The following is a 22,305-nucleotide window of genomic DNA, read 5'->3' on the forward strand; positions in this document are numbered from 1 at the left end:
ATCTATTGAGTTCAATCCAGATACGAAATAGGTAATAAAATTACTATAAAATAAAAATAAACAAACTCGACAACGATTCGAATATACTATATGTGACATGATAATAATTCCAAGAGACAACAACCATTTTATGCGTTTTATAGTAATAAATATTACAAAATTTGATTTAAAAGTACAAAGGGAACATCAATTTAAAGCAACAATACACAGTTTAAGGACACATAAATATCATTTATTGATATGAAAAGTCGACGGACACTTGAGACAAAATTGGATTAGGCTTCTTTTTTTTTTTTTTAATTCTGATTCCCTTTTTATTGACACATGACTTATACATAAATATACTCAACATAATGTATTTCACTTTTAACATATATTTCTGTATACTTATTTTATTATAATATATGTATACATTTTGTATTGACAGAGGAAAGTTATTGCATGCAGTTATTGCGAGAGAGAGAGAGGTTTTGTTGCTTCGTATTTTGTATTTAGTTATGTTTTTTGTTTTTAAGAATAATAAGAGGATCTTTTTTTCTAAGCATTCTTTCACTGTTGCCATTCCTCGGCCTGTTGCTTGGTATATAAATACATGCATACGGCTTCCTTCCTTACCAACTGCTTTCACCCCTCCCATATAAAGGAGAAAAAGAGAAAGAAAGAAAAATCTATGTATATATATAAATAAATTGTCAAATCACATACATTCAATTTAAAAAAAAAATTTATATTGCTTATAAGCCTCCACTTTGTACTACAATACTCTTCATTTTTTTTTTTTTTTGCTTTTTCTTTAATAACAATAATAAAAACAACAACGCCATTAAGAATTCAGTTTCTTGAGTTAGTTCTACTAAAAAGTGGATTGAAGAGGAAGTAAAGAAATAAAGTACAAAAAAGTCCTTAAAATAATGAAATTAAAAATTTGTGAAATATGGAGGATGGAGCTAATTAAATAAGTAAAGGGATTTGGTGAGTTGAATATCTGATAAACGTACACTTATTTTTTGGTATATATATATATATATATTTAAGACGAAAAGGAAATCACATCGTGATGATAATCGTGATCAAATAAGGAGAGTTTCCCCAAGGGGAAAAAGAGTGGAAGAAGGGAGAGGGAGGGAGAATTCATCCCTATTTATATGATATATAAATATATATTTTGTGAAAGGAAAAAGAAAATCGTCCAGAGATATGCTCTCTCTCTCTTTCTTTTTCTTTGTACCGGAGTAGTAGTAGTAGTAGTAGTAGATAGGGGTGAATGGAGAAAAAAAGAAAGAGAGAGAAAGAAAGAATCTTATCTTAATGTGGGGAAATTGAGTTTTGGCATTATAGTTGTAGTAAATATCTACATATAAAAGTAATAGATAGAAAAATGGAAAGTCAAACTACAAACTATAAGAGGGGAAGAGAGAGAAAATCATTTTCTTCTGCACCATTGAGTCTCCTACTCTCAAAGAACATCAACTAACTCTGGTTAAAGGAAAGAGTGAGAGAGAGAGAGAGAGAGAGATTCTCCCTTTTCTCTTCTCCTTCCATCTCCTATCATGTGTATATTATAAAATATATGTATTTTGGTAGAGGTATGCGTTTCTAAAGACTTTTGGTTGATAAAACCTCATTCCCTCCTCTCTCCTTTTTGGTTGAATGGTTCATTAGGGAATGATGATAACAATAACATTAGCTATTTAAATGGAGGGGGGGGGGAAAGGGGTTAAACCGCACGTTGCCCACCATTTATTATAATAATAATATGATCTGTTGTAACATCATCAATGTATCCGTATCTGTTCTCACCTCATTTCCATCAGTTCACACATTAGTTATGGTCCACTGGTGCACACATGTGGATATATTATATATATATCTGTGTATGCATGCACTTATTCGGAAAATATATTCGATATATATATATATTTAGAGTCAAAATAAAACACTGGATAAGAGAAAAACTTTTATTATATGTTTTGCTTATAAGAGTATCGGATCGTGCACTATAATCCGAACAAACTTTGAACTCTTCCCCATCCTGAATCAATGCATAATGGCGGATTTTTTTAAATAGCATCAAGAGTAAAAGTAGTTTAATTTTGAGTATTATCTCCATGAGCTGAGAATCACTTCCTCAATTCTTCCTCTGAGTAACCTTTTTACTTCATAAAGAAAAATATTAATCTTCCATAAACGGCCTCAGAGTTGGTATAATTAATTTTACCGTCAATTTATGCTTTTTACAGATATAGACCCTTAGTAAAAAAAAAAAATCAGAACTGTAATAGCCCGTGTGGTGCCATTCAAAAACGTTGATATTAATGACATTTTATCTTTTTCAACTCTTACGTGTCAATATTTGTAAAAAAAAACAATCATATCATATAGTATAAACAGTCCCAAAGTTGGTTTTAATCACCCTATTTGAATCAGCTGTATCAATTTGGAATTTTTGAAGTAACAGTAAGCAAATAAGCATGATTAGTTCTGAAGTTATTTTGCGGTCAAAGAATATTAATCATCGAGTAAATTGCAAAACATTAGATCATGAGCAATTGTGTTTATCTAACTACTAAAAATGAATTATTATAATAATATTTAATATTAATATTTATTTTATGAGTTACCTTACCTTTTATATGAGCAAGAAAAACTCGACTGTGATACAATCATACTGTATCTTGATGGGATCAAAGTTTGTTTCAATTGTAGTGTACGAACCTGTAGGTATAGGTGTCCAAAAGATACATTGAAAAGTAATCAACATTACACTTTAAAAAAATAAAAATATTAAACATAAGTTAAGTGCATTTTTCTAGCATGGTTTTACCTCCGATTATAACCATACGTACTTATATCCGCATGTATTATCTCACTGATCTGCTAAAATCTTAAAAAAAACACTGATTTCATGGATTTTAATTTATAATTATATATTTTTTTAAATTGAGTTTTTGATTCCCTTTTATTCTATTCATTTAAATATATTCTGGATATGTTATGCAATATTTCTTAGAAGGCCCTTAATTCTATGTGACGGTCCCTTTTGCTTATAAAAAAATATATGCGGTAGGGAGGTTACAGTCTCAAAATTCTGACGTCCTGTCTCAAATATGTAAGACGTGTCCAAATCTGAATCAAAATTAATACCATATAACACTATTTTTCAGAGTCTTTCATCATAGATATCGTCCAGTAACTTCATTATCTATCTATCTCGTCTATCAAATAGATCCAATATTTATAAACAAAATAGTTATGCTTTAATTAGGCATCAATTAAGAATAAAGACAAACTATTCTCGTTGTGAAATATGTTCAAAACTTTACTTCAAAACTCAATTCGTAAACTTTAGTCAAAACGATTCCTTTTTTTAAAGGTGTTTTATAATTTTGAACGTTTTTAAAGGACCATATATACTGGATATACCTAATTCAAGTTCCATATTAAAAACCAAGGCATATAAACATTTTTGTAACTAAAGGGGTAGAATACTTTTTTAGGCAATAGGAGGGGACCATTTGTCATAAAATATTATGAAAAAAAATACAGATTTTGTTGATTAGATGCATGAAAATCTATTCTTTGTCAAAATTATTACCGGGCCGTGCAGAATTATTTACAGATTTTTTTTCAGAACATAACGCGGACAATAATGACATTTAAATGAGTTGAGAAACAATTTATTCATAAATTTTTAGAATAATAAAATAGTTTGTGATCAAATTTAATCAATATAGCCACCATTTGCCTCAATGACACTGGTCAGGAGACGTCTGAAGCTGCCACAGACTTGCTGGATGTAATCGGCGTCCATGGAGGCCCAGGTCTTGTTGACAGCAGCCTTTAAGGCATTTATGTTCTTGTGTCGTTTTTTGCAGGCCTTGGTCTCCACGTGCGCCTAGATAGGGAAGTCTAGTGGGCTAGAATCTGGGCTCTGGGGGGGCCAGTAGTTTTTGGCCAAAAGTTCATGTTGTCCTTGAGCCACTCCTGAGCTTTCTTGGAAGCGTGGGCGGGTGCTCCATCTTGTTGAAAACCCCAAGGAGAGTTGCCGACTATAGATTTTATCCACGGAAGGACCTTGGACGCCAGAATCTTCACATAATCCTCCGCTGTTAATCTGAGCCAGTGGGGAACCATACCGGCTTCATGGCCTTCCCGTTGGATCTCCAAACATCTCCAAAGCTCACATCACGGTCATTTTGCCTGTTGAAAACAGGATCGACCGTAAAAGTTTTCTCATCTGAAAAAATTATAATGCGTCCAGATGAGCTCTTGATTTCATTCAAGATTTTCTTGGCACGCTCAAGTCTGACTTCTCGCTGACGTTCAGTTGGCAGAGGGCGTTCAGTACGCCTCAAGGACTTTCCTCCAGCCCTTTTCAATGCCCTTGAAACAGTTGATGTCGACGTTCCCATCTTTCTGGCCATGTCGGCAATGGACCTGTTGGGAGACCTCTTGAACACTGCCTTTACTTGCCTTGTTGAGACAGTGGGCTTCATGCCAGCCCCAGGGGAATGCTTGAGATCACACCCAGCCTCCAAGCGCTTGGAAACGTTGTAAATTGTCTTCAACGAGGCCCCAACCTGTACCTTAATGTTGTTTTGAGGCACTCCCGCTCGGAGGAGGGCTGCAATTTCGATCCTCTTTGTTTCCTGATTGGACATGATCTCACGTGTGGAAGTTGTTACAGGAAGGATTTTTGTTTATTTTAACAGTAAAAATACGAAACAATCAGATTGGTTGCCACAAAACCTCTTAAAAAGTATATTTACATCATCGGTAAACAATTTTGCACGGCCCAGTATAAACAAGTTAAAATTAAATTCTTCTTTTGTTGAGAAAATAAAGTATTATAACCTTATCATAGAGTGGGAGGTAACATTTCCTATTTCACGAAAATGGGTAATATTGTAAATAAAAAATCTTCCCTAAACTGGGAAGCATGTCCTTCTCGTCCTTCTTAGATATGTACTTAAAACATCCCAAATCTGGTGAGACGAATAACATTCTTATTCGAAAGAAAGCTAAATGGAAATGACCTTTCTTCTAACAGTGCCTCTGTTAAGGACCAATACCAGTTTTAGCGTGATAAGGCCGTGCCCAAAGATACGGGTTCATTCTTTTATTTAAAATTTAATTTTTTATAAAATATATAAAAAATGTCATTCATCGAAGGACGTTTTACGAAAAAAACACTTTAATTTACTTTAATTAAATGACCTTTTTTTTTAATAACAGGATAAAATGTAAAAAAAAAAATTTTTAGTGTATATATGTTGTATACAAGTTGTAACTTGTACATGACAACTGTACAAGTTACAGTAAGAAAATGGTATGAATAATAATTTAATGAAGGATATATAGATCTTGGAATGAGGAACATGCAATAATTGAATATGATTGATATTTTAATGCTATAAGTTTTGGTTATTTTAATACAAATTACAAATGTATAATTAATATAACTGGCACTCTATAAATTTCAAATGGCCGCAGTTATATTACTCATAAATATATAATAGCCATTTAATTTGAACAGATGCAATGATCGTACCCATTAACAGTTGGTAATTAGATTAACCCATGTTGACATTCAATCATGCATTTTAAGACTTAAAAAATGCCTCTTGTACAACTTGTTTACTCCATATATTGAAAGATATATCCAGCCATGGGCCTGGGGCACTTGTCCTCAAGTCCTGTTCTAAAATCGACCCTTCTAAGGACGAATAGAACCCTAGAATATGTAACATATGCATCTTTTAATACTTATGTATATTGTATTTAAAACTAATAATGAATCTGATAAATATGTCATTATTCCCCTCTGTATGGAGAAAAGTGTAGTACTAGCTTACAAGTGATATCATATTTCATATATGAATTTCCAATTCACTCCCTACGTATTACATATTATACATATACATATTAACCCCGCAAGAGGAAAATGAATTTTTTTTTATTCAATAGACCTTCAGCCATCTTTCTCTCTCTCTCTCTAACTTTGTTAGTTTATTTTCGTATTCATCATCAGCATTTGATGATGAGTATGATGAAGGAGTCACATATGGTGAAGGAGAGCTTGCTGTTTTTTTGAATAAACGGAGGGAGAGGGGGGAAAAGGAGAGTATGTGAATCAAAGAGAAATCTTCCTATGAGAAAATGAAGGGAAATATTCTTATAAACAAGAAAAAAAAAAGAGATGAGAGTAAGTAACAGTCATCATCAAAAGGAGAACGAAAGAAAGGGAAATAACATCTTGTAAATACTCATTTACATAATATCCCTAATCAGAGGGGGGAGTCATCACACCAAATGAATAAATTAAGAGATATCTTACTCTTGGTTAAACGGATATACATACAATTGTATGAATATATTAATCTACAGTGGTGCTGAAGGATAGCCTTTTGGGCGTGTTAAAAAAGAGACACCGAAAATCAACATGCTAAGCCTGACAATTTTGAAGGATGTTTTGAAGGAAAAGAGCTTAGCTTTAATGACGTTTCGTTAGATCAGCATCAAGCAGCTGTTAGAGGGGGAGAGGGAGAAGGACATAAACAAGGATATAGGCCAGAATGTCTTAGACGCACCTCCTCAATTTTACTCTGAGTCCAACCCCAGACTTACAATTATAACTCAGCTACAAATATTCATTACTTCTCCGCCTTACTTCAGCAACCGCAAATGTTCTGTCAGGTTTGGAATATAATTGAATGTAGTAGAAAGGGAAGTTTGAAGAATGTTCTAGAGGAGAGCAGCTTAGGTGTTATGACGCTTCATTAGACAAACTACAATCAGCTGTCACAAGAAAGGAAGGGGAAAAGAGATAAACAGGTACATGAGCAAGAATACCTCCGTTGTTGATCCTCAATTATATTTTTACTCCAAATAGGACTTACAATCAGAACCCTGCAACAAATCCTTGGGGTTACTCTCCGTCTTTTATGTGCGTAACCAAATATTCAATCAGATTTTGAATACAATTGAATGTAGCAGGAAAGGAAGTTCATTCCTCAAGAGTTAAATACCAATCAGAGCTCCAATAAAAAAAGGAATTTTCTTTTCCTAAGAAAAATCATTGTTATTTAATTCCTATGTAGTGAACTTCCTTTTCTAAATAGATTCAATTACAATCAAAACCTGATGGACCATGTGTGGTTGTTCATGAAAGTAACCCCGAAGATTAGTTGCGGAGTTATAATTGTAAGTCCCTTTTGTACTCAGAGGGATCGAAGTCGGAGTAATTCTAGCAAAAGTCCTTGTTTATATCCCTTTATCCTTCATCTCCTGTATCAGCTGATTGTAGCTGATTTAGTGAAACGCCATAACAGCTACACTTCTCTCCTCTAAAACATTCGTGTAACTGTCAATATTGCCAGGTTTATTATTTATTTTATTTTTCATTTTTAACATACCCAAAAATATCCCTAAGGACATCATTGGCTAGTCTCCCAACACACCTGTAGTTAGTGTTGCATCAGTCCGTATTTATTCGATCCAGTTCAATCTTAGGCCAAGTACTGTCAACTGTTTGGATCGTTCCTTATGTCCGTCCTTTGGAATATTTGTACTAGAACTGATTAAAATTGAAGAAGTAAAGTTGAGTGAAGTCATCAGGGACCGAACTATAATAGTTTTAGAACTGATTTGGACCGGGCTGAGACTGAAATGGATGGGACTGTAGTCCTCAGTCTCAAAAATGACAGGCACAAAACTACCTCTAGGTCTAAAAACCGGCCTCGTCCTTCATCTTGGCTTCAAAATTTTGATTAACATATAAATCCTTTTATATTTTTACTCATCTTCATAAAAAAATCAAACTATGTATCTCTCCTTTTTTTGCCTTTACTTTTAATGGAGATTTGTGGATCAAAAATTGATGCATAACGCTACTTTTGTATTCATATAATTATGTTAAAGGTTCTCACAAATGACTAAATACTAATAAATTGTACCTATCAAAAATTACAAATAGTCAATCGAAATCTATTCCGATTTAATCATAAAGAGTAAATTGGCAGTTGTTAGAATCGACACACATTAGCAAGGACTGAGAAAGCATCTCTCTATTTTTAGGGTCGATAACTTTAGAATGTATATCCTACGAAGGTTGCTTTTAATCCAAAGTATTATTGTAGTATAGTGGTAAACGTTGTAAAATCAGGGAGTAGAAAGAAAATGTGTAATATACTATTATTTTAACCGAATTTTCTTATAGTTATTATTATTTTTTTTTGTATAAGAAAACAACGCATATCTTTTTATAATATCAAATAGACCTCCAAGGGAAGTTCTTATAATATTTTTAGGTATAATTTATGTCCTTTTATTTTCTTATCCCCTTAGAATCATCAATCCTCCCTCATTATGGAATATCTGGACGGAATATCACCAACAAATTCTCCTAAAGGATCCCTCGTGCCATCCGCCTCATCCAACTATATTTTTCTTCAACAGATTCTTGGTAATTGAAAAATAAGTAGCGCTCTTTCAAATAACTAAAAATTCCTGAATATTAATAATAAATTAATTCTTTGAAATTTTGAAAAACTTATTAAAAATAATTATAATGAATGTTTAACCCTCAAAAGGTTTTTTTGGGCCTCATTAGCATATAATTAATAACTATTTGATTTTCTATAATACATAATTGAGAATAGATATGTGGAAGAAAAAAATGAAGAATATAAATAGATACGCACCTATTGTTAGGTAAAAGTAATGACTAAAAATATATGTGTTAAATTTTACTTTAATTTTTATATAGATTAATTAGATATATTTAGACACATGATATTGATGACGAAAAAAAGACAATATGTATCTAAGTATATGCAAAATACACCTGAAGGATTTTATCTCCTCTTTTCAATTAATTAACTTTTGATTAATTTTCATTAGAGAGGTAGAAAACAAGAAAGTGTGTTTTTAGATAACGGAACATTCATTTCCGTTCGGTCACAATCTGTATACATAAAACATATGCACATCAAAAAAATGTAATGCAAAGAATTAAAAAGGCTGTTTTTGTTTTCTTTATTTTTGCAAAAAAATAAATATTGCAATATGATATCATTAATTTTAACGTATAACGTCAGGACCTTATTTTTTATCCATGTAAAAATGATGATGATTTTAAGTGGATATTAGTGACAAGAGTCGATCCAATATCGATATGGACCCATAATTTCGTAAAAACTCATCTAAATTTAATCATTTTGAAATTTTGGACACATTTCTCTTGGTCTCACTTTGCAGACCGACTGTGTATCCATCTGAAGTTATATCCCACCAAATCAAACATTATGGGGTCTAATGTTCACAATTTGAAAAAAAAAACACAACAATGTCGTAATTCAAAAAATATATATACGTAAAGTCGATCTAGATCCAATTTTAAATGAGATTAAAATAAGCGGATTGGATCTATATGTCCAAATCAAACGGAACTTCTCTGAATGGATCGAATTAGTCTTTTTTAATTGACAAAATTTATAACGGTCTTAGAGGAGTTTCTGGTCGAAATCTAACACGTGGTCTGACCTATCGGATCTAAATTGGAAAACTGACATATTGGGAAAAATTCTTAAAAATCTCGATATTTGCTCTGTAAATTCCATGATGCCATCATGGAGAGAATGGTAAATTAATTGTTGTTCTTTTGGCCAGGGAGTGCTTAATAAATAGAGTACTAACACTTAAATAAATTAATTGGCTATGAATTTTATAGTTCGTAAAAAGAGTGAGACTCAAAGTTTACCTATTATGTCATCATTGCATTAGGAGCAAACAATCCAAGATAAGATTTATTCATTACAAGGCGTCAAATATATAAATATATTTTTGGATGTAATGATTTTTTTTTTAAAAATCCCAAAAAAAAACAACAAAATTTCAATATTAATTTTTTTTTGTAAAAAACTTTACTCTCAAAACATTAAATTTTTTTGGAAAAAAATCTAATAATGACTTTTTTTGGGAAAAATAACCAAAAAATAAATTTCTTGGAAAAAAAATTCCAAAATCCATTGCTAATTACACCAAATTGAATATTTAAAAAGTTCCAAATTTTAACTATTTTTGAAAACAAAATTCCAAAATTCATAGTTATTCATAGAAAATTAAATTTTTTGCAAAAAATTTTATTAATTAAATTTCAAATATAATTTTTTTGCAATGCTACATAATTTGCCTGAATGACATTTTTTTAAGGATAAGAAACCTTTCACAAAAAAAAAATTTACCCCTATTTTCTCATAATAATTTTTCATCCTAACCAAAAAAAAATTTAGTAATAAGCAAAAATTTCTATTTCCCCCCTCTGTGGATGCATCTGCATTATCAAGACTTGTTAAGCTTGTAATCCATAAAAATTGTCATTTTGCCAACATGACTAAATCGTCATCAAATAGATTAATCCGTACTTTATAACACAAACAAAATTATAATATTAACAACGTCTTGTGTTTGTTAATGTTGTTTTGTAGTTTTTATGCTTAGTTGTTTAGTTTATTACGAGAATTTAGTACTTATCAAGCGGATATCCATGTGTTTTTTAGTTTGCTATTGTGTCAAAACAAAACTAATACTTTCTGAAAAACGAGTGTATCTAATCATTTGTAAATATTTAGATATCAGACCATTTCTAATATTTTACAATTGTAATGAGAGTCCAGGGGCGTTCGCAGAAGTTAGAATAAAGGGGCTGTCGCCCCATCCCGAATTATGTAATTTTTTCTTTTTAATAGAAAATTAATTTAATTTTATGTGAATAGTTGTGGATTTTTGAAATTGTTCTCCATAAACTTTTATTTTCTACGAAGAGCTATGGTTTTTCAAAAAAATTTAAAACTTGAAATCTAATTTTTGACATTTTTTTTCACAAAAAATTAACACTTGAAATCAAAGTTGTGAAATATTTTCTAAAAAATTTAATATTTCAATTTTTTTGAGAGAAAAAAGAGGCAAAAAACCAATCCCCCCCAAAAATATAACCGTGCAGACACACACCCCTGTTGACTCTCCTGTTGTGGAGTTGATTAGGTGTGCAAAAGAATACAACAACAATAATATATTTAAAAAAAAACGGTTATATGTGTCATTTTCCCTCACTCGCAGTTTTTTTTTTTGTATTATATTTAATATGGAAACGGAAGTTGTTCGTTTTCTTCTTCATTTTCTTATCTAGATTGAAACAATACACATAACTTTAAAGTTTCGTTTCTCTTTACAAACGATGTATATAATATGTATATTGGCTGGAGCAGGGGCTCTACATAGAACAATTCCAGGTAATTAAAGTGGAAATACAATAAGTTAATATCATACATAAATTCTTCGCTCTCCCTAGCTGTAAAGGGAGGATCGTACACCGTGTTTCAGCTACTGAATTACCTATGTACACAGTATGTTTGTAGATACATTAAATACATAAATAAAAGGGGAAGAGAACCCCACTTTTTAGATCCTTTATCAGAAGCTGACTAGACAGCAGGGCCACGTATCAAATTTATATGCTTGTATGTATATCTAAGTACCTACATACATTGCATGGTAATGATTTTCAAGTAATTTTATAGGTTTTCTTCTTTTTCATCTATTTGTTGTTTTTGGTACTACAAGTCCCATTTGAATAATGATGCTCAAATACGCAAATAATAAGTAAATATACATTTTGTTAAAAGAGATTCTATCTATGAAAATAAAAAAAAACCCCATATATATGTATTTTTTAACAGAGATTCTATAGAAGAAGAAAAATAACAAATTTAATTAATTTTTATAAAAATTCGGTAGCAAAAAAGTGTTACTATATATTTTCTCTTCTTCCAAAATATACTTTCTATAACATAAACATTGCGTAGAGAGAGTATTGTCTTATTCAATTAGGTCTGTAGAGATTTTCTACATCGATTTAAATGGAACTTTTCTATATGTCCGAGAGACGTTCTGTGTATATTCCAAATGGGAAGGCATTGTCATTATTCTCCAATGTTTTGCATTACTGTCTAGAAACAATAATTTAGGGCTAAATTATTCAATTTTATGAAGACATTAATCACATTTTTTTCTAAGTCAATAGTTAAAATAAATCTTTTGAACTCAATTACCCAATTAAAAATATTAAGAATTCCATTATTCCTATGTAAAAGTTGCAATTTTTACAATTTGTATATCTATCAACACCTTGCTTCATTACAACATCTGTCGTTTTAACTCCAAACTGTATCTATATTCATACTTTCATTTATTTTGATCTATTAAAATTACTTATTTACGAGTAATATGACTACATGATCAATTAAACCTCAAAATGAGTCACAGAATAAATAGTCCGTAATAATTAGTAATCCATTTTTTAAAAGTCAAAACTTACATCATTAATAAATTGAGCATCCATTCAATATTGAAGGATTTCAATCACATCCTCATCACAATCATTTCTTTCAATTCTTCATCTTATTTTTTTAAAACAGTGACTTCTTCACAAAATAAAATACAAAGTGATTGCTAATGGATGTTTTTAAACAAGATTATACGGTTAAAAACCCCTCTTCTAGATATCCACTTTAACATAGATGACCTAGTTTTATGCCCCCATCACACAGCAGTGAGGCTCAATTTGTCAATAGGGATAATTCAGTGCCTTCATCACGGTTTTGCTATTGGAAGAGGCCTGATTTTATTATTTGGGGGAGGGGGGATGATTGGAGGGACTGTGGATGACTTACCATTAATGGAGCTGATAGATACAACTAAATAAATAAATTAATTGGGTCCAGGGCCCCTTGGACTTGTAGATTAGTGTCCAGTAATAGATCAAGACTCTTGTAGGTAGCTGAGGGACCATCGGAGGGAATAAGAGGCTGAAAATCCTGGGGAAAAAAGTTGTTTGTCCAGCTTTTGCAAGTTTTTGATTGATTAATAAATATACCTAAAGATTAAAGCTATCTTCCATCTCCCAAGAAACCTCCTGCTCATCTAGTTCCCTCTACACCTGATGCACTCGACACATGCTGTCGATCTAGTTCTATCTTTGATATCGTTATAATACATATGTATTCATAATTTCCTTTTTTTCACTTCTGCCTCTTATCTCTGTCTTTTATCGTCAGAATGGTTGTAACTATTGTGTAGACTGTTTGAATGTACTCGTAGAGGAACCATATCAATTCTATTGAGTCCCTAAGTAATACTCTAATTAGTGAAGAATCATTTAAATTTCCGTTTCCTTTAAATATACAATATGATAATGATAAAACGAGGCAGTAAAAATAAGGAGAAAAAAATTAAGAAGATATTATCTCTATGGTTGGTTGTTATTAGAAAGAGAGTTATGGTATGGGGTGGTTGCCTCTTCTTCTTTATTTCTTCTTCCTCTCATGTGGGATATTACATATTATTATATCCCACCTTTTTACTACATATTTGATTAAGAAAAAAGAAAACTTGACAATTTTTCAGTAAAAATAATTATGCTTTATTTGGGGTATATGTACAATTTTCTTTTGACTATCTCCCTGCCTGCCAGCCTCCCCCCTATTTTTTTAGGTGCTGTTCTACACATACATAAAGTACCGAAGTAACATCCATCAAATAAAACAAAACGAAAAAACTTGATCCCTTATCTCAAGTCCACAAGTGTAACTCAATTATTATTCATTTTTAAAACACTTTTAGAAGTACAACTGCTATTACGTAGATAGTTAATAAGTTATGATACACAAATATTATTATATGATATATTTTTTTCCATTTGACATTCAATAAATAAACAGGCAGTACGCTCTAGGTTCTGTAGGTACACTTCTTATGTTCGTACAACGAGTACTTAGATTGAAAGAAAGAATTCATGGGTGGTCCAAAGTCTAGGTAGTTCCTCTTTTATTCTTTGGGGTTTATTTTTCTCTCCTTCAAATTTACGACTTGTTAGGGGGAAATAAAAATAAAATAACTGTCAACGAAGCCCATTTTTAAGCAACCGAAGGAAAATCATTGTCATATCATTTTGAAATTTGACTGCTGTTATTTAAAACAACAACAGCCACAATAAATAAACAAAGAAGCTCGTGTTCTGATGGCGCCATTAACATACCTTGCAAATATTTGCTTAGTAGATTTATGAGTTGATTGTGTCATCCCATCATGGACCTGGATCGTCTCTCCCTGTCCCCTTCCTTCTCCCCCCCATACCACCTCCCACACAAACACTCTAATTAAAACTACATTCGCAAGTGAAATATTAATAATAATTAGACCCCCGATAGTAATCAAGTCACGCTTGATCATTATGGTTTTAATGTGGCTAGGTACATATTGGATTTATGCATTAGGAGCCGTATTTGTACAATATATAAGGAGATGTATAATTATGTACATATTAGTTACCAGGATAGCTGGTTACTTGGAAACTTGTTCTAGGGTGTACAATTTGTATATATTTTCTCATACTTATTTTATAAAATGTATTTGTTCATATAATTTACTCGCTCGTATCTTGAAGAGGAAGGGGACTTCTTGCTCTCCTGCTAATTCCGCCTATGGTGACCACTTATTAAAAAGGAAGAACGATTTATTTTGCATTGATTTGTGTAGTTTGTAATGAAAAACAGAGGGGAAAGAGAAGACGCGAGCGAGAAATATAGTAATACTGAATTGAGAAACTTGATCATATTAGCTGCCTGTTATGTGATTTTGGGGGGATAAAATGAATTACTGCTATAAAATATATATAAATTATTATTACTATAGGGAAAATATTGTAGATTTATATAAATTCATAACTATTTATTTGATTATGCATTTTTAAATCAATTTACACCCAAAATAGGAGAGAATGCTTACTTCAGAGGGAGATATTAACATTACAAAGACCGATGAAATATAATGAACAAAAAAGAAGAGAGAGATCACACAACTCCCCTTTCCTTTTCTAATTTGTAAAGATTGTTTTTTCATTACAAACTACTCAGCTCTACTTTGAGCTAATGCTGTGTTAGCATGAATCGAGTCGTTCAAGACTGAGTCTGTTCGATGAATTAGAAAAGGAAGAAAAAATTTTTTTACGGTTGCCCAATGTCCATGTATTTATTCATATTTCTAGGGGGGTTGCTGACAAGAGTTTGAAATTTTGTTCGAGGAGGTGCAAGCAATTTGTATTTATTTTGATATATGTGTTCATTTGATAAATCTTCAAGATAAATGCCCACCGGTACTCCTGCAAACTCTCCAGAGGGTCTGCAGGGGGAGGGCTGCCCCCCCCCAAATTAAGGAATTTTTTAATCTAACTAAAAAATTTAATATTTGAAATTTAATTTATTTTTTTCCAAAAAATAAGGGCAACTACACATGTCCACTTTCTAAATGTGTCCACATTTATTAAATCCAATGTAATGAATTAATTTCATGGTGTACTTTGATTGTGAGATTGTCCAATTCCATGGTATACTAATGTCTAGTCTGTCTCCTCAATGTGAAAAATAACATCATTTAGAAATTGGGATGGATTAGAAAATCAATTAGAAACAGAGCCTTCAAAACTACAACCTATAGGGATATTTAGTGTTATAAATGAAGCCGATTCAATAATATATATAAACAGGGCTCAGATTTTCCCAATTTTGTAAAACCAGTCTTCACTTGAGTCAAATCAAAAAATCTTCGACTTATCTTGATTCGAACTGATTTGATACAACACTATTTAAGTATTTCCATAGAGAAAATGGAGTAAAAGTATGATACACCAAAGATATTACAAGAATATTTCAACCTCAAAGTAACGAAGGGTTAACTTTAAATCCATTCGATAATTTTACAAGTCATCACAAAACTAAATATTGTACTTAGAGAGTTAACACATATTAGATTGAAGAAGAACAACCACTTTGAACCCCGATAAGTAGTCGAAAAAATAAAGAATGAATCATTCAAGAAAAGTGAACGATGTTTAATACCCTATGTCTAGTATAAAATAGAGCCTTTCTATGAAGACACAGGGTAAATACATACCTGAACAACTTCCTCTGCCATGTCTTTTAGGAGATATTGGACGGAAAAGAGAATGCTTCATTGATTGGTCGTCGTCCTTTACTTGTCTCTAACTTTCTTCTCTATTTCCAAGACGTGTTGCACAAGGAGGGAGGAATAATGAGCGAGACAGAGGGGAAAAGAGAGCGAGAACTTGCTGCGTGCTCCTCTTGATGCCATTTTCAAGAAACTATGAGAAGGGAGAGAGAGAGGCTAAAATAGACATCAAGGATGATTTCATATCGTAGGGATTATTTTCATTATTATATAAATAATAAGTATGATATATGTAAAATTATTACCGGGTTGATTCGGTTCTCAACGTAGGACTTAAAATCTTCCCTTGAAAAATGCCCATTTTATAAAGGGCCTTCTACTTCACAAGGCCCCAATGTGTGAACTGGAGGAGTTGTAGCCCCCTCAAATAAAACTATATAAAATGATTGCTTTTCAGAAAATATTTTAAATGTAAAAAGCATGAGAAACTAAATTTGTGGCTTAAAAATATTAAGCCTTTTGCATAATAAAAAATCCTACTGATCCCATTGGAATTATTAAGTAAAAGTTCCTACAGCATCCGTAATTACTAAATTGAATTTGTTCATAATTGTATAAAAAATATATCCATATATCACAAATTCGTCCAAAATATGTCTTTGAGGAAAACTCGACTTTACTTGAACTCGAATAATCAAAACAAACCGAAACTTTAAAAATTGCAGACTCTTCTTTCTTAATAGATTAAGATTTAATGTTTTAATTAAGAGAAACCACATTACATAATAAGAGGAAATTCTCAAAAACTCAAACTACACCGATCTCAAAAATGGGTCTATTGTACTAAGACGTACTCAACTGAAATTATTGACTCGAATCCAACACTAGTTGTCATTGTTAATAAATAGTTGTTGCTTCTTAAATTCTTAATCATTCTTATAAGCCTTGAATTAATCTTAACGCCTCCATTATGATATCCCAGGTGGTAGATTGATGATGAGGTCACTGTCTGATATATATGATGGGGTCAGTTCGCAAAGGTTATTCAATGCGTTCTCAAGACTTAAGAGTGGACTTTCGAATTTTGGGATTAATCTTCCATGTTAATAATCTTATCTAGGGACGGCCTAGTATAGACCTATACGAGGAGCGTCCCCAGGATTATATATATATATACATATTATGATGTATTTGGGTTATTATGGGTTTGTAATTATTATGAAAATAAATTAAAAATTTTGAGAAAAAATTTAAAAAATCCTGTTATTCACCAAAAATTAATAAAAAACAAAAATTAGAAATATAAAATTAAAATTTTTTAAAAATCCTGAGCTATTCAAAAAAAAAAAAAATTTTAAACAAAATCCACATCTGTTAACAAAAAATTTCAAATATTACATTTTCTAGTAAAATACAATTTGGCGGTTGGGGGTTACGATCCCTCCAACCAACACCCAGGATATGCCCCTGCCTGGGTAACCACTTTTTTTTCTTTGGGGGGGAAGGGGGATTAAGTTTTTTTTTTAAAGATAAAAAAAAAGATTGTTAAATTTTTTTGGGTCAGAACTAAATTTTAACAAATGATCTGATGAAAAAAAAAAAAAAGATATGGGAAATGTTTCTGTTTTTTTTTTCACAAAAATTACAATAATTATTCCATGTATTCTCAATTCTCAGAACGGGACGTCTCAATTTTGGGACCCATATATCTCCACTAAAATCTTATCCAGGGACGGCCATGTACAAACATATGCATGCATACTTTGGAACTTTTGTCATTGGACTTTTGTAGATTCAAAATGATGTTACTGGTTCATATTTACGTCATTTACCAAAGGTTGTAGTTCCTTCATAAGACGTCTTTTGCATTCAAATTGTACGCTTCTTAAAGATTTTGGACCTATTAACAGAGTTGATTTTAGTGTGAAAAGTTACAAATCTTCAAAGTTCAACTATTTCTTTCCTTTCTTGAAAATATTTTCACTTTTAAGGGCTCTTTTTTTTTTAAATGACATTTTTTTTTCATTAAAAAAGGAGAAGAAGAATGTTATATCTTATTTTAGAATACGGAAAGCCTTCTTGACCTTTTTTAATAACTTACCTTTACCCATTTTTCATTTGTTGACGCTTTGTTACAAAAATAATATGTATTTCATTTCTTAAAACGACCTTCTTTTTAAATTGAAAAGGTCAATCAATCCTTTTTATATTTTTGTTTATGGATTTACAATGTTTTCCAGTACAGGACCTCAATCAAGCGGTCTGGTGACGCCAATACTCCCTATCAGGACTGATAAACGTAAAGCACGACTTGTCTGCAGATGCACAGTGCTGGTACCGCAGCAAAACTCAATTGTTTTTTAAACGATAATTATGTCTGAAAACATTATGGACTAGAATGGACACTCGGTAGAGTGCAAAAAACCCGTTCTAAAATCGAATTGAGTTATTTATCTAAATCTTTCTCAAAGTTATGATCGATTATGCATTTTTAACGTTTTTGTACTATTTGACCTTTGACATTGACCTCTCAAAATTTAATGGCCTCATACTGTGACCATATATGATTTTCGTACCAAGTTTAATCAAAGTCGATCCGTAATATTAGCTGTAACCCTGGTGACTAACTTATACACTAACAAACAAACGTAGGCAAAAGTATCACTTCTGTTCAACTTCGTTGACTGAGATAATAACGTATATTAAAGTATGTACGCAATAGATATCTTTGTGGTACAAAGTGCATATACTTTTATTAAATAATAACCTCTGTTCAACTTTGTTGGACGAGGTTATTATGTAAACAAATCCAAGCTCAAAGGAAATTTTATACATATTACAAAAAATGATGCCACATTTGAGTTTTTCCATAGAATTTTGACTTCCTCTTAGTGTAAGCAATTTGAGATCCTCTCAGGTTTTGACTGTATAAAAGGCGTCCTAGAGCCTATTAGTGTACATCCAACAATACTTATTCCCTACTACTTAGAGTCCCTCTTATCTATTCAATACATATGCAATGTATAAGTACATCATTTGTTATTAGTATGACAATTAGATATTTTTGAAAACAAGAATAACAGCTTGATTAGCCCATACATATATGATATAGGTATGTACGTATATACATAGGTGTCGTACACCTGACTAGTCCATCAAATAATAATAATATAATATGTATATTTTTACAATTCCTTTCATCCTCTGTTTTTATCATCTCAGTTCATCAGAGCACCTCTCATTAAATAATATGTACTGATAATAACAATAATTTATAATACTACTTACATTTTTATACGTAGATCAACTTGTTCATACTGAGTACAAATATACAGTGCACATACATAATTACCAATCTAAAGTATCAATGTATTTATAGGCATGTTTGCAAAGGATCCTTCCTCAAAAGAAGGGCATCCGGCAGAGCAAAATCTATCAAAATGTCCTTCCTCCTCATCATCCTCACTTATCAAACTAGGATCTAGGAGGACCTATGAAGGTACGTACTTTGTAGCACAGATTTGTTCAACAGGCGATCCCGGAAAATCCTTTAATCACAATAATACAAATAAATAATGTAAATTTAATGTTGGTAAAATTAGTCTTAAATCTTTGGAGGGGGTGAATCAATTAACACCAATTTTTTTACCGATGCCAGGTAATATCTAAATAAGACTAAATTAATCACTAGTATAAATTATACTAGTGATGAAAATCTTGTGTATATGGGCATGTAAAAAAAAAAGAAAAGAAACTGATAATCAACATTAAATCCCTCCCAATTTAAAGAATGTTTTTAAGGACAACAGCTTAGCTAGTTCTATGGAGCTGGGGCATAGGGGAGAAGGGACGATAGAAGGACATTGGCAAGAATTACACCGATATCGATCCTCCAATTATATAATGAGCCCAACACGGACTTACAAATATAATTCCGGTACAGATCCTCGGGATTACACTCCGTCTGTTATCAGCACATCAAAATATCTAATCAGATTTTGAATATAATTGAATGTAGTAGGAAAGGAAGTTCGCTGCTTAGGAGTAAAATACTGTTGACAACTGCTAAAGAAAAGAAAATTCATTGACTTATTTCTTAAAAATGTGTCAGCTAAAAAATAGACACGATTAACATCACTAAGTATAATTGATCCAATGGCCGATTTCAGTGTTCTCCGGTTTGATCCAATATTTATGTTTATTAAGGATCCGAGTCTGTTATCTCTGAGATGAATGTAATGAACAATTAATATCCTACTAAATTCACTCATGATCACTTAGATCAGATAATGAGGATTGCCACAGCCAGTCTGGATACAAACTATAAAAAGATAGCTCAGAACTCACGAGTAAATTAGAGTTGTCATATCTATGCATAAAAATATTCAAATGCCAATGACTTGTATCAACAGTTCAATAGTATTTTTTATTGGATTAAAATTACAGCCAATGTTCCTTAGTGTGGCGTGGGATATGATCTCTGCATCTTATTTTGATAAACTATGCCTATTTGACGAAAACTTTGACTTTAGGATAAGGAGAGGATTAGAAAATGTATTTTTCAAAAATCCACACCTATTCACAAAAAGTGTACATTTTTTGGAAAAAAAATATTATTATTATCTTTTTTTGTGTGAAATTTAATATATATTGGGAGGGATGCTACAGCCACTCTAGCCCTCCCCCAATGGATGCCGCTGCAGTATAATCTATCGTAGATATCATTGAGCAGAAGGGCTCTGAAGAGCCTCAGATGGGGCTCTACTGTTCTAGAGAAAGAATTATTTTCATACCATTGTAGCTTAGATCACATACAGAATGGATGTAATATTTTGCCAAAAATATATTTGCTTTATTCCTATGCCATTTTTACAAACTATATAATATTTGCTTCTTTTAATGTATATGAAGATGGTCGTGAATGTGTCAACTGTGGAGCCAATGTGACTCCCCTCTGGCGACGAGATGGTAATGGTCATTATCTTTGTAATGCCTGTGGTCTCTATACCAAGATGAACAACGGCATCAATCGCCCATTGATTAAGCCAAAACGTCGGATCATTCCTCTCAAACGAACAGGGACTTCCTGCTCTAATTGTAAAACCACAACAACCACACTTTGGAGACGAAATCATGATGGAAATCCCGTTTGTAATGCCTGTGGGCTATACTATAAACTTCATAGTGTAAGTGTGTGCGTCTAATGAATTAAGAAAAATGGTTTTTTGGGATGAAAAAGAAAAAATGAAAAATTCTCTTTTTTTTGTTGTTATTATTATTTTAAGAATTCTTTTCTTTCTTTTTTCTTAAGAGAAGCAATCATTTTTCGATTGATATCAGTGAAAGAATGTGTTATAATGAGGAGTGAGTCTTGATTGCTTGGCACATGCCACAGCACCTCAACTTTTTAGTCTTATTCTATGTTTCTCTCTCTCTCTCGTTCTTTCTTCACTAATTAATTCACTTTTTCCCCTCTTATTTATTCATACAATTGATTGATTGATGGATGGATTAGGTTGAGCGTCCTCTTGCAATGAAAAAAGTAAGCTTTTGCCAAATTATAAATACATATTATTATGTACAAAATAACCTCATACTTTACTCTTTTTTTCTATCCATCCAAGGCAGAAATACAGACACGGAATCGAAAATTAGGAGGAGTTGGTTTAGTACGTGACAATCGACAGTGTCTATTGGATCCTATATCTATGATGCCCCTCATGCTTTATCATCACGACGAGTCTCTACCCTCAAGGAACCCCTCTGGATCTAGTCCAATCGAACTTTTATTTGACAAAAGAAATAGGGATTTGTATCATCAGTTATAATATTATTACAATCAAACTTTTCTGTTTATTTACTTATATGTACATTTTGTTTGAGTGTTCCCTGTATTTATTTGAATAGTATTACAAAGATATTAATAAATGGTTAGTTAAAGTTTTAAGTATGTAGTAGGTGTTGGGTATTTTTTTTCAAATAAATCAAGTAGTGGATCAATACTTCCGACTCGATTAGAACCGAATATTTAACGGGGTATTTAAATACCCAAAATAAATTTATAGTGTTATGTAGAATGTGGGGAGACAAAACTTGGCGTAGGATTTAATTAAAATTTATTACCTGTTATTTTTAATTACAACGTTTCATTACGCAACCAAACGAGTGCTGAAATCAAAATCAACCAATGTTTTTTGTTAATCCCATGTCTCTAATTGTAAAAATATCGCATTGGCATTCATCGTCAAAACCTGCCAATCTGTTCGCCAGCGTGTCGAGGCT

At 31.9% G+C, this 22,305-nt stretch overlaps 1 protein-coding gene across 1 annotated transcript; it reads left to right on the forward strand.

Annotated features, from left to right (window-relative positions):
* Positions 1-846: 846 nt before the first annotated feature.
* LOC121127939 (GATA-binding factor 3) lies at positions 847-21,970 on the forward strand. Its single transcript, XM_040723526.2, has 6 exons — positions 847-972; positions 8,347-8,464; positions 19,403-19,522; positions 20,935-21,209; positions 21,539-21,565; positions 21,648-21,970. The coding sequence occupies exons 2-6, from the start codon at positions 8,368-8,370 to the stop codon at positions 21,849-21,851; spliced, it is 723 nt and encodes a 240-aa protein (XP_040579460.1). The 5' UTR covers positions 847-972; positions 8,347-8,367; the 3' UTR covers positions 21,852-21,970.
* Positions 21,971-22,305: the final 335 nt, after the last annotated feature.

The sequence above is a fragment of the Lepeophtheirus salmonis genome, chromosome 13 (assembly GCF_016086655.4).
Source record: "Lepeophtheirus salmonis chromosome 13, UVic_Lsal_1.4, whole genome shotgun sequence".
NCBI classification, from domain to species: domain Eukaryota; kingdom Metazoa; phylum Arthropoda; class Copepoda; order Siphonostomatoida; family Caligidae; genus Lepeophtheirus; species Lepeophtheirus salmonis.